Source organism: Eptesicus fuscus, chromosome 11 (genome assembly GCF_027574615.1).
Source record: "Eptesicus fuscus isolate TK198812 chromosome 11, DD_ASM_mEF_20220401, whole genome shotgun sequence".
Classification (NCBI taxonomy): Eukaryota; Metazoa; Chordata; class Mammalia; order Chiroptera; family Vespertilionidae; genus Eptesicus; species Eptesicus fuscus.
Genome location: NC_072483.1, coordinates 62,081,786 through 62,098,274, shown reverse-complemented (window position 1 = coordinate 62,098,274; position 16,489 = coordinate 62,081,786). Strand labels below are relative to the sequence as shown.

The 16,489-nt window shown below is 49.0% G+C and overlaps 1 protein-coding gene across 1 annotated transcript in view; it reads left to right on the top strand.

Moving 5' to 3' along the window:
• Positions 1-16,489, top strand: part of DGKD (diacylglycerol kinase delta) — a 107,874-nt gene that overhangs the window by 73,440 nt on the left and 17,945 nt on the right. The window contains exons 4-16 of the mRNA XM_054722896.1: positions 3,605-3,709; positions 3,927-4,059; positions 5,107-5,213; positions 5,527-5,652; positions 5,777-5,879; positions 6,698-6,860; positions 9,655-9,763; positions 11,857-11,996; positions 12,790-12,877; positions 13,933-14,027; positions 14,134-14,233; positions 14,312-14,585; positions 15,975-16,124. Of these exons, the coding sequence (XP_054578871.1) occupies positions 3,605-3,709; positions 3,927-4,059; positions 5,107-5,213; positions 5,527-5,652; positions 5,777-5,879; positions 6,698-6,860; positions 9,655-9,763; positions 11,857-11,996; positions 12,790-12,877; positions 13,933-14,027; positions 14,134-14,233; positions 14,312-14,585; positions 15,975-16,124 (1,693 nt within the window). The remainder of the gene's footprint in view (positions 1-3,604; positions 3,710-3,926; positions 4,060-5,106; positions 5,214-5,526; positions 5,653-5,776; positions 5,880-6,697; positions 6,861-9,654; positions 9,764-11,856; positions 11,997-12,789; positions 12,878-13,932; positions 14,028-14,133; positions 14,234-14,311; positions 14,586-15,974; positions 16,125-16,489) is intronic.

The following is a 16,489-nucleotide window of genomic DNA, read 5'->3' as shown; positions in this document are numbered from 1 at the left end:
TCTCAGGTGTCAGAGTGTGACTGGAGAGAGGCAGAGACTGATTTTTTTTGTGTGTGTGTGAATCCTCTCCTGAGGATATTTTTTCCATTGCTTTTCAGAGAGTGTAGAGAGGAGGAGGAGGAGGGGGGAAAAGAGAGAGAGGGAGGGGGGAGAGAGAGAGAGAGAGAGAGAGAGAGAGAGAGAGAGAGAGAGAGAGAGAGAGAGAGAGAAAGAGAGAGAAAGAAACATCAATGTGAGAGACACACATTGACTGGTTGCCTCCCGCATGTGCCCTGCCGAGGCTGATTTTATTTAGTGGGTGGGAGTCTTGTCTGATGATTCTCATTATCTGGGAGGTGGACTCTTGGCCCAGAATGGCCTCAGAAAGGTGGGTCCACAGGGAAGAGCCTGAAATAGCACTGAGAGTGACAGTGGGGAGTGCTTACACGGGAGCACTGTTCTCAGCACTTCGGGGTCCCTGCCTAGAACCTCACAACAGCCTCGGATATGGGCTCACCATTAGTAGCCCCAGTTTTCAGATGAGCAGATGGAGGCACAGGGAGGGGAAGTAGCTGTTCCAAGTTGCACAGCTTGTGAGGGCTTTGGACTCAGGATGTGTCCTGAACACTATGTGTTGGGCCCCGTGCTTGGTTCTGTCCTCATTTGGTTCCATTTAATCTCATAACAGCCCTGTCAGTTAGCTTTTATCAATGCTCCCCCCCCCCCCCCCCCCCCCGCATTTCTAGAAGAGAAAATAAGACGAGTCTTCCCACATTTCCTAACCAGTCAGTGTCCAGGTCTGAGGCTTCCAACAGGCACAAGTGTTTCTTAAAACAGCTGAAAACCAGGTTCTTAGACATGTATCTGTTGGTCAGTGTTTTCTCCCTGTAAATAACTGCACAGATTGAGGAAATGACATCATTTATCATTTGTTCCATTAAGTCACCATCTTTAAACATAACAGTTTTGTCTGTAACTTGCTGTCCAGTGGTGCTAGTGCCCACGAAGCTATTCCAGTAACCCCCTCCTTCCTTCGGCATGTGGGAGAGGGAGGGCCCAAGATCCACCTGCTCAGGCCGCAGAGCTGAGTTCTGGAATAACACGCACACTTGATCTTGTACAGGTTGTCACAGGAGTAGTGGAAACAAGGCTTAAAATAGAACAGGACATGACAAATCTCATTGTTCTCTTCTGTGAATACCTTATTGCATAACTCCCAATAAAATCCCCAAGTTATGCAAAATAAAGTGTATTATCTTTTTGAAATTCTATTTATTATGCTGATAAAAATGTTCAAATATTAAAACTCACCCCAGAGTGAATAAAAAGAAGTGTTTGCTGCGATTTTATAGTTACTGATGAAAAGTCCTTAAGCACGGACCCAAGGCCATTGTCTATTGCCCACCTCTCTTATGGCCTTTTCTGACCACCCTCCAAAGCACCCATCAGCCCCATTCCCATGATCCACTTTGTCTTCATGGCACATGTCAGTTTCTGAAATGTCCTGTTTGCTTGGGGTGAGTTCTTTGTGAGCAGGAACCTTGGCTTGTCATGGTCTTTGAGACACTCAGCAGGTGTTTGGATATAGGCTACATGTGGTGCTTTTGAAGCTTCAGAGACAGTGGCTCCCACCCCCACCCTCACTCTGGAGGGCACTCACTTCTCCAGTCTTCTGTTTTCTGTCTTTCAGGCTCCCCTCACTTTCCTCTAGCTTCGCCTCTTTCTACACCCAGCCTCCCCCCTATGTGTAGTTATCCCAGTTACCCTGGTTACTTAAAAGAATGAACAGCGCCGTGCATCTGTGACTCCGTTCTGATTATCCCCTTCTCTGGTTAAGCTTTGTGGGTAGTTTATGGAAATTACAGAAGAGATAATCTACAAAACAGCAGAAATCCAGAAGTTAAATAACATACGTTATTGGTGAGTCCCCGGGAAAGCTGCCGTTTCTCTAATACTGCAGATGGGAATGCAGAATGGCACAGCCCCTGCAGAGGGGAATTTGGCAGTAGCTACAAAACTACATATGCATTTACTCTGTCACCGCAATACACTGGTACATATGAAAAGATCTGTGTAAAGGCTGTGCATTTCGGCACCTTTGACATACCAAAGGCTTTTCAACAACATAATACCCATTAATAGAGAACGGGTTGAACAGACTGGGTACAGCTACAAGAAAGACCAAGGAAACACTGCATGCTGCTAAGGAGGAAGGGTGGGGCCTTATCTCAGAGGAAAAGCAGAGGTGGAGAAGAGTGTCTGTGGTGTGCTACTGTTTTAAAAGGGGGATTGTGCATATATACATGTATTAGCAAATACCTTACACATGGAAGGATAAACCGTAGTTTTGTTTATCTTTAGGGCTCCTTTGGCATAGGGAGGGAACCAGGATGGAAGGAACAGATACAAAGCTAGACTTTTGAATGTATTGTATTTTGTAGATTTGACTTTGGAACCATGTAGATACTTTACATCATTATAAAACAAAATTAAGTAAAAGGCTGTAACTTTAAAAATTTTTGATAGACATGGTCAGTTTTTGTTTTTCCCCCTTTTTTAAAAATAAGTTTTTAAAACTATATTTTTATTTATTTCAGAGAGGAAGGGAGAAGGGAGAGAGAGAGAGAAAAACAGCAATGATGAGCGAGAATCATTGATTGGCTGCCTCCTGCATGCCTCCTACTGGGGATCGAGCCCGCAAACCGTGCATGCTCCCTTGACTGGAATCGAACTGGGGACTCTTCTGTCCATAGGCCGACATCTATCCACTGAGCCAAACCACCTAGGGCCAGTTTTTCTCTATAAAGTTTATATGCTGTTTACCTCCTGTCAGTACTTCAGGAGAACTCTTCCCCCCATATCTTTGAAAACACTACATTATCATCGTTTAAAACTTGGCCAATCTGTTAGGTGAAAAATAATTAGTTATTTTCATTTGCGTTCCCTGATGGCTAGAGTGGTTAATTAAGCATCTTTTTATTTGTTTATTAGTCATTTTGTATTTCTTCTGTGAAATGTAAATTTATAGCCTTTTTTCTGTAAGAAAGATTTCTTCTGTTGGTGTATAAAGACTTTTTTATATGTTGTGGGTATAATTTTTAGTTCTTGATTATTACCAGGTCCGGTTAAGTTGCTCAGGCCCTGTATGCAGTAGCTGGCTGTTATTCCATTGTCATGTATTGAAAGGTCTTGTGTGAGAAGGCTTACATGTGGTCCATGTGAAATGCCCACCCTGTTCTTTGAGTAACTTGGACCAGACTTTCCCTGAACTATGTCAGTGCAGGACGTCACCCTGTGAGTTTAGAACAATAACAGCTGCTTTCTCTTCCTTTAAAATTTTTTCCTATGGCTTATTATTGTGCCTGAGTAGTAAGTAGTTCATAAATGTCCACTTAAGTTGGTTTTTGGTGAATGTATAACCTAAATATTGATTGTCTTTTTGGATTGTTCTTATTTTTTAGTGATTCATGATAACCATTTGTATGCTCTGTTCACTTGAATATCTGAATTAAGCAGCTATTCTTCAATAAGATATATATGGTGAAAGTAGGTTTTTAAGATGTCTTTATCATTGTTAGCATTTGTATTTTGCTCATGGATTTATTGAATATGTTCCTTTCTTTAGGTTATCACTCCATGTAGGAAACTCATCCTATGTGCTGACAACAGAAAAGAAATGGAAGATTGGATCGCAGCGCTGAAGACTGTCCAGAACAGGGAGCATTTTGAGGTAGAAAGAAACTCTTCTTGTTGCCTTTCAATTTGCATGCTTGCGTTCTCAGCATGGTCCTTGTAAATTAAGGTCGCCCCATCGTACTGTGACCCTGTCTTTTATAAACCTTCCTCCTTTCCTCCCCTGGATACTTTATTGATTCCTGTTTAAGTTACCACATTTAAGAATGTCAGAGGTTCACCTTCTCTTTGCTGCCTTTATTTCCTTCTTCCAGCCGACCCAGTACAGCATGGACCACTTCTCAGGGATGCACAATTGGTACGCCTGTTCCCACGCGAGGCCGACCTATTGCAACGTGTGCCGCGAGGCTCTGTCTGGGGTCACGTCCCATGGACTGTCCTGTGAAGGTGTGGACGATGTATTATCTGCTGGGAAAGGCGGTCTGACCCTAGAGGTCCAAATGTAGTCACCCCACATCGTCAGGAGTGAAGCGATTGCTGTGACCCCACACTTATTTATTGTGCCTACTGAGGAGTCTTTGATAAGTTCTTTTTTATAGTAATGGATCAAAGGAAAGAAGGGAGGCAGTCAGTAATAAGGAGACACGGAGAAGAAAGTAGAGGCCACAGAAGGAAAGAGTTGAAACTGTCAGCCTCAGTGTTAGTTACACCCACTCTTGGGGTGAATTGGGTTGTGGATAAATGGATTGAAAGTTGTCTTCTGGATCTAGAGGGCAGGGTTTCAGTGTTTGGGCAGGATCAGAGAAATGCAAACTGTCATCCTCGGGCCAGATCCCACCTGTCCTCTGTTTCTATGCGGCTTGCGAGATTTAAAAAGGGTTTTACATTTAAAAAACAAACAAACGTTTTTATTGATTTTAGAGAGGAAGGGAGAGGGATAGAGAGATAAAAACATTGATGAGAGAGAAACATAATTTGCCTACCTCCTACATGGGAATCCAGCCGGTAACTCGGGCATCTTCCCTGACTGGGAATCGAACCCATGATCTCTTGGTTTGTGTGTTGACGCTCAATCAACCAAACCACCACTGACTGGGCTGGTTTTACATTTTTAAATGGTTGAAAAAAATCAAAAGACGATGACTATTTTGTGACACAGAAAACCATGAAATGGACATTTCGGTGTCCGTATGTGAAGCATGGTTCATGGCGGTCCTTGGGCTGCAGGAGCAGCATGAGCAGTTGGGATAGAGACTGAACTGGTTACTCTCTGGCCCTTTCCAGAAGGTCTGCCGGCTCCTGGCTATACTGGGTATCTGGTCTCACCGAGGTCAGTCCCTACATGGGTCCCAGTAGTTAGTTCATAACACAGGGAGTGCTGTCTGTTCCAGCTGTGCCAGGAGGCCTGGGCAGTTCCACTGGACCATCTCCTCCAGCACAGGAAGCAGCTGCCACGAATGAGGCTTGAAGGTTCATGTGTTCATTCTCTCACAGTGTGCAAGTTCAAGGCCCACAAACGGTGTGCTGTGCGTGCAACCAATAACTGCAAGTGGACCACACTGGCCTCCATCGGGAAGGACATCATTGAGGACGAGGACGGGGTACGCACAGGGGCACTGGTCAAACTGGTGTGGCTCTCCTCTCCCTCGGTTCTCTTCCTTGAGGTTTTGAGTTGCTCCCACTCTGCATTTGGGGGCTCACTGTGGGCTTTTGTGCTGCCCAGCTCTGTCCAGTCCCTGTGAGTCATGCTGTGCCCGGAGTAGGAGTGTGGGTGGGAAAACCCTGTTCTCCCTCTGCTTGTGGTGAGAAAAGTGTCTTGGTTGAAGTCATTTTGGAGCATCTTTGCCCAAGGTCTGTGGCCCTGTGTGGGGTGCTGAGACATGTTCCTAGTGCATGTCTCTGCTTGGTCTGCAGATCGCCATGCCTCACCAGTGGCTGGAAGGAAATCTGCCTGTGAGTGCCAAGTGCACGGTGTGTGACAAGACCTGTGGCAGCGTGCTGCGGCTGCAGGACTGGCGCTGCCTGTGGTGCAAGGCCATGGTGAGTGAGCGCGGCCCTCTCCTGAATCCTTCAGTTCTTCGATGGGAACAACCCGTTCCTCCTGCATGTAGGCCTTATATGAAGGAGGCCGTGACCCCTTGTGATGCATGGATTCTTGTTCCAGGTACACACGGCGTGTAAGGAATCTTTAGTGACCAAGTGCCCACTGGGCCTGTGTAAAGTGTCGGTCATCCCTCCCACAGCTCTCAACAGCATCGATTCCGATGGTGGGTACCAGGCGCTCTCCTGGCCTATCCTGTTCCTCATGCTCTCCCTCGTGCATTCTCCTTCCTCACTCTAAAAGGCTCTGTTGGTGATTTTGAGATGTGGTGGGGAAGAGGTCAGGCCCAAAAGGCTCTGTTGGTGATTTTGAGATGTGGTGGGGAAGAGGTCAGGCCCAGCCATCAGGGGAGAGGACTTATGTACACAGGTGGTAAATGGTGTCCTGATGGCCACTGGGCAGGCTTAGAACTTGAGGCTGGTACCTTAGTTAAAGGTGATGGATCCAGTAGGTTGTGAGTAGACACCGAGTCAAAGACTTGTGTCTGTCTCTGCTGTGAGCCATTGAAATCATGTGCTCTATCAGCTGGCCTCCATCTAGCAGCAGGTATTAAATAGCACGTGATTCCATGCTGCTGGCACTTGTCCAGAGCATGTTTGATGATGTGTATTAGTAAGTCAAACATGGCAAACCCTCTGGCCACGAGTTTGCCATGTTTGTATTAAGTGTTTGTTGGAAAGGTGGGAAACTGGGGCCCATGTCTGGGAGGAAATCAGCTCTTCAGAATTAGAGCAAGAGTGAAAGACAGAGCAGTGCAGTGCCCGTTCTTCCTGAAATTTAGAATCCTTGTAAATATGAAGTCAGACTGGATGGGCACTCACTTTCTTCTGTAGGGGTAATGGCCATGTGGAAATGCGCTTATTAACTCTTGCTGGTTCTGTGTAAGTTACAGGGCCCTTGGGTGATTACTTCCTACAGGATCAGGCATGCCCATCTGTCTTTCATGGCTTTAGTGTTCCTCTGTCCTTTTCCATTTTCATCCAGGCTTCTGGAAGGCCACATGTCCTCCGTCCTGCACAAGCCCCTTGTTAGTCTTCGTCAATTCAAAAAGTGGGGACAACCAGGGCGTGAAGTTCCTCAGAAGATTCAAACAGCTGCTGAACCCTGCCCAGGTTTTTGACCTTATGAACGGAGGGCCACACCTTGGGTAAGCTTGTAAAATAGGTCTTTCTTGGAGTTTAAACATTTTTTGAAGATAATGCATGTTCATTATTAAGAGATTCAAACATACGTCTTAAAAAAGGAAATAAAGGCCCTGTTTCTTGAACCACCCCCTCTTTCCCCAAATTCTACTTGCAGAGGTACCCACTCAATAGTTAATAGAGTTGGGTGTCCTTCCAATTTTCAAATGTGTATTTCAGGCGTGCACACACACTTTTGAACTGAATGTGGTGCATTGTTGCCTGGCATTGTACAGTATACTGTTTAAGGGTGTCAGTATGCAATAGCATGGGCGTTTTCTGATGTCAGTGGTTACAGACTTGCTTTGTTGCTTTCAGTGGCTGCTTACTATTGGGGAGGCTTTCCTCCAGGGAGGCCAAACAAGAGAGTTTTCATTTTGGAGGCACAAGAAGTTGCTCACCTTGCAGGTGCAGTGACACGTGCAGACGTGCGAGGGCCCAAGTAGCTGGAGAGCTGATGTGTCTTCTTTCTAGTTTTGTGCATACTATAGGTTTGTAGAAAACATTTGCTTCTGTAAATTTTGTCGTTTGAACTAACTCCTTCCTCATTTGGATGCAGCAGTTCAAGGTCGGAGCTGTAAGCCTCCTAGCTTGTGAGGGGATGGATCGTCCAGGGGATTTATAGTGGGAAGTGCTTGGAGGCCTGTTCTCTGGTTTGTATTTTCCGGGAAGGTGTTGTGTTTGGAGCAGGGGCTGCTGTAACAGGAGCTGGGTGCGGGGGAGAGGATGTGCACATGGCCCCAGGGCCTGATGTGGAGGTGTTCCCATGGCAATAGCTGCTGGAGAAAAGTCCCATGGCAACTTTCTAGCCTGCTCCCTCCAGGCAGCACTCCTGAGATGTAGGTAGGTGGACTTAGTTAACTGAATGACGCAGGAGCATATTCACCGCTGGTTTAGAAAGGAATCTTTTTAGTTAAAAAATGGGGCCAGTGCCCTGGCTGGGTGGCTCTGTCGATCGGAGCATTGTCCCATACACCAAAAAGGTTGTGGGTTCAGTCCCCGGTCAGGGCACATACCTAGGTTTTGGGTTCGGTCCCTGGTTGGGGTGCATATAGGAGGCAACCTATTGATGTTTCTCTCTTTCTCTCTCTCTGAAAGCAATAGACATATTCTCAGGTGAGGATTAAAAAAGGAAGGGGGTTCAGTGAAGGAATCAGATAGCCCTTGTCCTGATATACTAAACAGGTTCACTCAGTGAGGCACTGAGGATGTTGGACGAATGCTGTGGAATGGCTGTGGGCAGGGAACTTGAGAAGAACCAAATATTCCTTAGCTGCATGCAGACCCCTGTTTGGGGTGGTATTGTCTAGGAGACAGGATGACGTAGGGGGCCCCACAAAGGCACAGGGGCAGTTGGTTTAGTAAACTCTAATTTCTGGGAAGCAGCTTCGATCTCACACTTTATAAACAAACTTAGGCACACTGTTTCACTTTCTTGATTCCTGCCCTTGATGTATCACCTGTCCTTGGAGAGCAGGCGGCCTGGGAGAGGTCAGTGTTCTCAGAGGAGCACCCGGACAGTCAGAGGCAGCCTTGATGCTTCAGAATCTCAACGTATGTTTTTTTCCCTGAGCCACATGCGTCCCTCATTCCCTTTTGTCTTTCCAGGACGTCCTATGGCTCAGATTCAGCTAGATGGAAGGCCTACTACGGCGGGCCCCTGCCTGCCGGGAGGGCAGCACATGGACAGATAGTCAAGGTCACATGACAGCATGTCTGTCACTGTGACAAGGAGGCATGCAGATTCTGTGGGAACCCAGAGGAATTTATAAATCAAATTGGGGTTTCTCAGTTTCTCCCTGAGCCAGTGTTTGAAGAGAATTGGTGTCATGGCAGGGAGGGAGGTTTGGAGCCTGCTGGGCAGAAGATGCTGTGTGTGCCAAGAGGTGAGAAGACAGTGGGATGGCAGCTGCTGGCTAGGGAGGGTTGTAGGTGCTGGCCAAGAGGTTTGAACCTTTCCTGGAAACAAGTGGCAACTTCTTAAAGTGAGACACTGGACAAGACTTGTTTTGGGAAGATCATACTGGTAGCAATTGGAGGTATCCGCAGGAGACGTGAGCTGGGGAGAAGGCTCTTGTAGTGATTATCAGAGAAGCAATGGTGGACGGGACAGCAGAGTTGGCCTGGTGACTGTTTTGAAGGTAGCTCTGCTATTTTCCAAGGAGGGGAACCTAGGACACCCGAGTGACTCTTTTGGTAGACAAGTGCAAGTGTTGTCCTTCAGGAAAGTCTGGAGGTCATGGTTTAGGGTCATGGTCATCAGCATATGTGTGGTCTCTGAAGCCAAAACTTGGATCAGGCCGCTCAGGAAGTGGGTGAGGAGTGAGCAGAGGGGGACACTGCATGCGAGGGGCAGGTGACCACGAAGAGCACGGGAAGGAGATGGAGGTGGGTTACGCGGGGAGGAGGGATGGGTCACATCACCTGGGAGGATGCAGTGGCCCAGCGGGGAAGATAAAGTGGACATAATTGTGCTACTTGGGCTCCTCAGCTGCCCATGCAGGTGCTGGCTGCGCGTGGGGACTAGGCGAGTGGAGAATGGGCACAGAGGCCTCGGGTGGGAGGCTTTTGCTCTCAGGTGCCCAGTGGCCCCAGCAGGCCGAGCCTGAGCACCTGGGCTCTTCTTCTGAGGGACTTAATTGCAGGAGAAGGTGCAGGGTCACCCTGAGGACCACACACGGGGCCCTCGCCCAGGACTGACTGGCCATCATTTGTCATTTAGAATGTACCTCATTTCATTACATTCTCTTTTCTTTGCAGCTTACGCTTATTCCAGAAGTTTGATACATTCCGGATTTTGGTTTGTGGTGGGGACGGCAGTGTTGGCTGGGTCCTCTCTGAAATTGACAGCCTCAATCTTCACAAACAGGTGCCTGAATGTGGAGGAGCCCATCCCTGGGAATGGGGTTGGGGGATGATGTCAAGAGAGAAGCTGGGCTGTCTTGGGTGACACTCCATGTCCCCTTGGAGTACTGTTCCCAGGCAGGGGCCAGCAAAGGTCTGGAAGGGAAGAGCTGGTAGCTCGATAGCATCATGGGGCCGGGAGCTGGGGCTGGGGCTGTGACAGGGGAACAGGAACTTCACAGTTTAGAAGTAAAGGTGTGACCTTTTTGTCTACTTAGTTGGGCACAAACGAAAAAGATGAACAATGGACAGGCGTGGGAAAGGAGAGTTTTTTGTGGCATCGGGAAATGAGATTGGTACAGCCTGGAAGGACAGCAGTGTGGCAGTACAGATCAGAGTCTGAATGTTGGACCCTCTTTGAAAGAGCACAGTTGGGAAAGGGTCTATATCATTTTCACCAGTGGTCTTTATGAATGCCCAGGTAGGGGATCATCAGTGGGGGTAGTGAGAAGCTCAATGCTGGCAGAGCTCTGCCCAGCGGAAAACGACACGCAGATCTCCACTTACGGCCATGGGGCGAGCGCAAGATGCCACAACATGCTGATTTATAAAGTGCAGAACGGAGCAGCATGGGTGATATGAGTCCCTTGTTAATAGAGAGAGGTCCAAGGGACCCTCACTGTGACTTGCAGTTCCAGTAAGTCTATTTCTGTCCCTTCCTGCTCTCCAGGATATGTCTTATTTTTATTTCTTTACTACTGTTGAACTAAAACATCTCAATTAACCGTGAATTTATTTTTTTCAATATATTTTCATTGATTTCAGAGAGGGAGAGAGAGAGATAGAAACATCAATGATGAGAGAGAATCATTGATTGGCTGCCTCCTGCACGCCCCACCTGGGCATATGCCATGACTGGGAATCGAACTGTCAACTCCTGGTTCATAGGTCGATGCTTAATCACTGAGCCTCGCCAGTTGGCTAACCATGACTTTTTAAGTGAGTTACCTGTTTATGTTCCTTGCCTACATTTCAATTGAGGTATTTGTCTTTTAAAAAATTAAGATTTAATTTTTAAAGATTATGTTATATTAGGGATGTAAACTCTTTGTCGGTGATATTTTTTCCTACTTTGTCATATGCTTTCAATATACTTTTTTCCAGATCTTTGACCTCATTCTCAGGTGGGGTGGACTGTTTTTAGGGATTTTTTAGCCTCGAACACTAAAATGATGGAAGATGGAAGGCCACTTGCTCAGGAAATAGAATGCTTCCCTCTAGTGGTAAAGTTAGAGAACTACACTTAGGTCCTGTGTTCTGTTGACTTCCAGGGTGATCTACAAGTTTGTCACTAATCAGGAAGGCAGGTTTCATCCACTCAGTTGAGTTCAGTGAGCACTGTCTCCTTCAGCTTCTCTGTGGCACTCGATTCTCTGGTCAGCCCATCTTTCCCCTATCTTTCCTCGGTGTTTCTCGTCTTCCTGGCTGCCCCTTCCCACCTCAAGCCCAACATTTCCAGCACTGAGCACACCACTCAGCCCTGCCTGCCCCCCATTTCTTTCTTTAGAATCTGAAAATTATCATCCAGCAGACATCCAAGCCAGAGATTTGGCAGTTGATCATTCTTGATTCTTCCCTTGCCCGCCCTCCTCATTTCTACTTAGTTGCTGGGCTCAGTCCTGCCACCCCAGAGTGTCTAAGCTAGCCCTTGTGTGCAACCCACAGGTTGAGAACCACTAGCAGGGCTGCCTAAAACCATTGGAAAACACAGATATTTACATTACGATTCATTAACAGTAGCAAAATTACAGTTAGGAAGTAGCAACGAAAATAATTTTATGGTTGGGGGTCACCACAACATGAGGAACTGTATTAAAGGGTCGTGACATTAGAAAGGTTGAGAACCACTGATAGAGGATAGTCAAAATGTAGCAACATGTGAGATGCGGCCTGTGGAAGACGGAGGACTTTTCTGTGGGATTAGAAAGGCCGTGGCTCTGGCTCTGCCTGGAACGGAAGCCCCACCCCTTTTGGAGCAGTCTCTTCCACTGAGTTCAGCCACCATTGTCAGCAAAGAGGAGGGGGCTCAATGCTGTATCTTCCCACTGTGTTTTGCAGTGTCAGCTGGGAGTGCTGCCCCTGGGCACAGGGAACGACCTGGCTCGCGTGTTAGGCTGGGGCTCGGCCTGTGACGATGACACCCAGCTCCCGCAGATCCTGGAGAAGCTGGAAAGAGCCAGCACCAAGATGCTGGACAGGTGAGTGGGGCGCATTCTCGTGCTGCTCCACAGGAGCTAGTCAGAGACAGGTAACCTCGACCAGCTGTTCTTACCCGGGGTCCCTGGGAACCATAGGCCTTTGACAAATAGTTGTAAAAATTTGACCTGAGCTGGAATTCTTTTTTCCTGGGAGTTCTTAAGTTTTGACCAGGATTATGAAAAAGATAACAGACAGGCTATGAACTGAGTGATGAGGTCTTCTTTTGGAAGCCTGATCCACTGGGGCTGTTAAAGAAGGTGGCGCTGTCCCTTTCAGGCATTGCAGCCACCATCTGATGCCTGTCAGTAGAGTGCTCGTTATCCATAAATGAGCAATCCCATTTTCTCATATTCTCTTCCCAGAAGGATCTTAAGTATTGGATACATAGTCTCTGTGTGTTTAACAATCCTTTGGCATCCTTCTTGGGTGAACTGCTTTTAGTTCTGACTCATGTCTGAAATCCTGCTAACCAGAGCCTGTGGTGGATTGGTGTCATTGAAAATGCTCATGTTCGTCACGATCCTGTGGTTGCCATGAGCAGGTTTGATCACGCATCCACTCAGCTGCCCCTCTCATGTGCATTTGATGAAGTGAAGAGCTGGCTGCTGACTTTCTCTTCCATTAGTGGAGCCATAGTGACTTATTGGTGTAGCATTTGTACACAAGCCAACATAAAGGACTTACAGATGAAGTTAGAATTGTTGTAAGGTCAGGTCCCCAGGTCACAAGGAGGGAGGTGCAGGGCCTGCCTGGGAGGCGGAGCATCCTGCTGGGAGCTGCCTTTGTGTGCAGGTGGAGTGTCATGGCCTATGAGACTAAACTGCCCCGACAGGCCTCCTCTTCTACCGTCGTCACCGAGGACTTCAGCGAGGGTTCCGAGGTATTTTCCGGTTACCTCCCCTCCCCCGCACCCCCAATGCTCTCATGCCCAGCCCTAGGTTAGACCAGAAGTTCAGGGTCAGCTCAAGGTTGAGGTGGAGCCACATGGACTCTGACCTCCCAGGCTTTGGGTCACCTGGAGGCTTCCCAGTTGTCATCAGAATTTGGGGCCTTTGTGGTGACAGTTCCCTAGGACTTCCCACCCTCCCTGCACCTGCTGCTGCCCCATCATCCTCCACGTTGCCTCCCTTTGCAGCTGGCTGTGCCAGTTCAACCATTCACTCTTCTTTTTGTTTTATGGCTATTGTGTCTTAATAGTTCATAAGGGCCTAAACTTTGCCTTCCTTATTTTTTATCCTGCAGTAGTGCATTCCTGGCACATAGCTGTGCTCATCACCACTGGGCAAGTTGGCTGAGCAGGAGAGAGAACTCTGCCAGGGGCCATCTGCTCACCAGCAGGGTCAAGGACAGTGGGCTAGGTCAGCGGTTGGCAAACTGGCCCCCTGGCCACATCTTCCTGGGTCTGCTTTGACATGGCCTGTGAGCAGAGAATGGTCTGTACCTTTCAAGAGAGGAAGACTATGTGTACTGTCGAGCTGATAGTAAAGTTTGTTGACCCTGGGTTAGGGCCTAGAGTGGGCTCATTACACAGCATCAGATCTCCCATTTCAGCAGGCAGAGATGAGTGGGGAAGGGGGAACTTATATTGAGAGAAGGAGATGGGCCAGGCCACATTCCCAACCAGGTAGACAGCTGTGAATGGAACCTAAATTAAGGAGTGTTGCCTATGGAAACAGGATAGAAGATCCTAGTTCCTAGCCAGGCTGCTGGTGGTAAATCTCAGACTAAAGGACAAAGAAGCATGAGGTATTTGTAAGTCTTTATCAACATTTGTCCACATCTGGATGAAGCCTTTGAAATCTTTCAGATAGCACTGGCAGGTCCCAGATTGTTGAAGGAAGTGAGCTGAGGCCTGGCTAGTGGAGGCAGTGGGTGAGGAATTCACTGGGTGAACTGTACCTACAATGATCTCTACCTGTTTTGGGGTAATTATAGGTACAGCAAATTCTCTTCTATGAAGATTCGGTCGCGGCCCATCTTTCTAAAATCCTGACTTCTGACCAGCACTCGGTGGTGATCTCATCGGCAAAGTGAGTGCCAGCTGCCTTGGCGGAACCAGGGGTCCAGCACACAGGGGGTCCAGTTTGCAGCCAGGACTGTCTCTCTATAAGCATCTTTCTGCGTTTTCTCCCACAGAGTGCTCTGCGAGACGGTGAAGGACTTTGTGGCTCGAGTGGGAAAGGCCTATGAGAAGACGACTGAGAGCTCGGAGGAGTCTGAGGTCATGGCCAAGAAGGTCTGTTCCCTGGGCCCCTGCCTGGGAGGGTGTCAGGATGAGAGGCACTCCATTCCATTCCATTTGTTTCCCATCCAGTGCTCTGTCCTGAAAGAGAAGCTGGATTCTCTCCTCAAGACCTTGGACGATGAGTCCCAGGCCTCGTCCTCTCTGCCCACCCCGCCGCCCACCATTGCTGAGGAGGCAGAAGATGGAGATGGAACGGGCAGCAGCTGTGGGTCAACTGTGGACCGCTCGATGGGGTCAGCGTGTCCAGCCCGGCCGCAGATATTCAGGCCTCGGGAACAGCTCATGCTGAGAGCCAACAGCCTGAAGAAGGCGATTCGTCAGATCATAGAACACACAGAAAAAGGTAGCTGGTCTCTTAATGACAAGGGAGCTTTCTTCAGGCAAGTGCTGGGCATGCCCAGTTTCTTCCGAACGTGGTGCTGGAAAGGCATTCACCATGTAGGCCAAAGCCTGATAGCCTGAGGTCACTTTCGGCCTATTCGGTTTATCTCTAGCCTGCCTGACTTGTGGCAGCACCTCCTACCTGAGAGTGTGCCCGCAGCGTTTCTCCCTGCTCACCTACTTGGTCTGATGTAAACACTGGAAAGAGAACCCAGGGATCCAGAAAGTGGAAGGCAGAGCTGGAGGGCGCCCCTCGCTGGTGAAAAGGTGCCTCATGGGCATACACAGTGGGCTCCTTGGAGAAACTGATCCCTGAATAGGAAGCCCACTCCCTAGAAGGGAGCTAACCTGTGGAACTCTGTCCAACCTTGGGTCAGCCCTACAGGATGAGTCCTATCCAGTTGGAGGAGGAGCTGCCCTGGGGGGGGGGGGTGTTCTGAGGGAGCCGTGGTGCTTAGAACTGAGGTGCTCTTAGGACACCTGGAGAGGTGGGCCCCATCCATCAAGTCAGTGGACAGAGAGAGGTTGGAGGTTGGGGGAGCCCAAGGAGGTGGTCAGACAAGTGGGGGGACCATGTGCACCATGGTGTCTGAGTCAGGACTGCTTCAGTGGTGGAGGGTGCCCAGGGCCTGGGCAGGTCATTGGCCTGGTGTGCTGACTTCCCACCATCAGCCTGGGGCCTGGGAGAGGTAGATAGATCACACAGGATAAAGATTTGCCTGGCTAGTCACTCCCTTTCTCCAGACTCGGTTTGCTAAGCTTAGATGAGAATGCTGAAAAACCACATTGACCTGTGAACTTCATTGCCTCCAACCTTGCCGGGACCCCCAGATCGCTCCTCAGCAAGTTTTTTCTTATCTTGGGTCTGTCTTGTCTCTCATTACCCTCAGAAGCCATTTCACACGTCCACACCCTTCAGACGCTTTCCTAGCCCTCACCTTTTCACTCTGAGCAGATCAGCCTGCTTCTTGCTTCCATGAGAATAATAAGTCGTGACCTCCTACCTACATACTGGTGGATGCATGAGGTGGGGGCCCTCATCACATCTCCCAGGGCTGCTCTAGGCTCTCAATCCTTCACTCACCTTCTTTCCACATCTTCAGCCTCTGGGCCCTCCTCCCCAGCCAGCTGGCACGGATGCCCGGTGCCCATGGTACTTGAAGTGTGCTAGGCCCAGGGGGACAGTGGGGTTGAGGTGGGAGCTTCAGGTCTAATCTGCAGCCAAGGGGACATTTGAAGGAAAATCAAATTGGTAGGCGAAGCGGGGAGTCTGTTCAGCCAGACCTCCATCAGCCTGGCCTTGCCTGTGGTAATGTCCTTGGGCTGAGCTATGGACGTTCTTTCCTTGCAGCTGTCGATGAGCAGAATGCCCAGACCCAAGAGCAGGAGATGATCGTCTTAGGTCTCTCTGAGTCAGATGAGAAAAAGGACCTGAAGTCAGAGGACACGGTGTGCCACAGTGAGAGCTGCGGGGTTGCCAAGCACAGAAGCCTCCGCAAAGGTACAGCCGCCAGCCTGGGTGCCCTCAGCCCTGCGGTCGGGCCTGGCACTCAGAAAGCTTGCCAAGGAAGTGTTGGGGCTGTGCTGGCTCATTGCTCTGGCCACTTACAGGGCCTTTCCCTGTGCCACCTGCTGTGCGCGGTTTGTCTGGTGGCAGGTGGGAGGGGTGCTGGGGAGTGGGGAGCCGTGCTGCTGAGGAGTGTGCTTTCTTTAGAACCTCCCTGTGCCCCAGACTCAATAGGGCTCAGGACCTTCCTGCGTACCCCAGACCCAGTAGGTCTCAGCACCTCCTGGCTTTGCCTGCCAAATGCCATGCACACACGAAATTTGTTCCAGCCAGAGCCAGCCTGGCCTGGCATTTTGGTC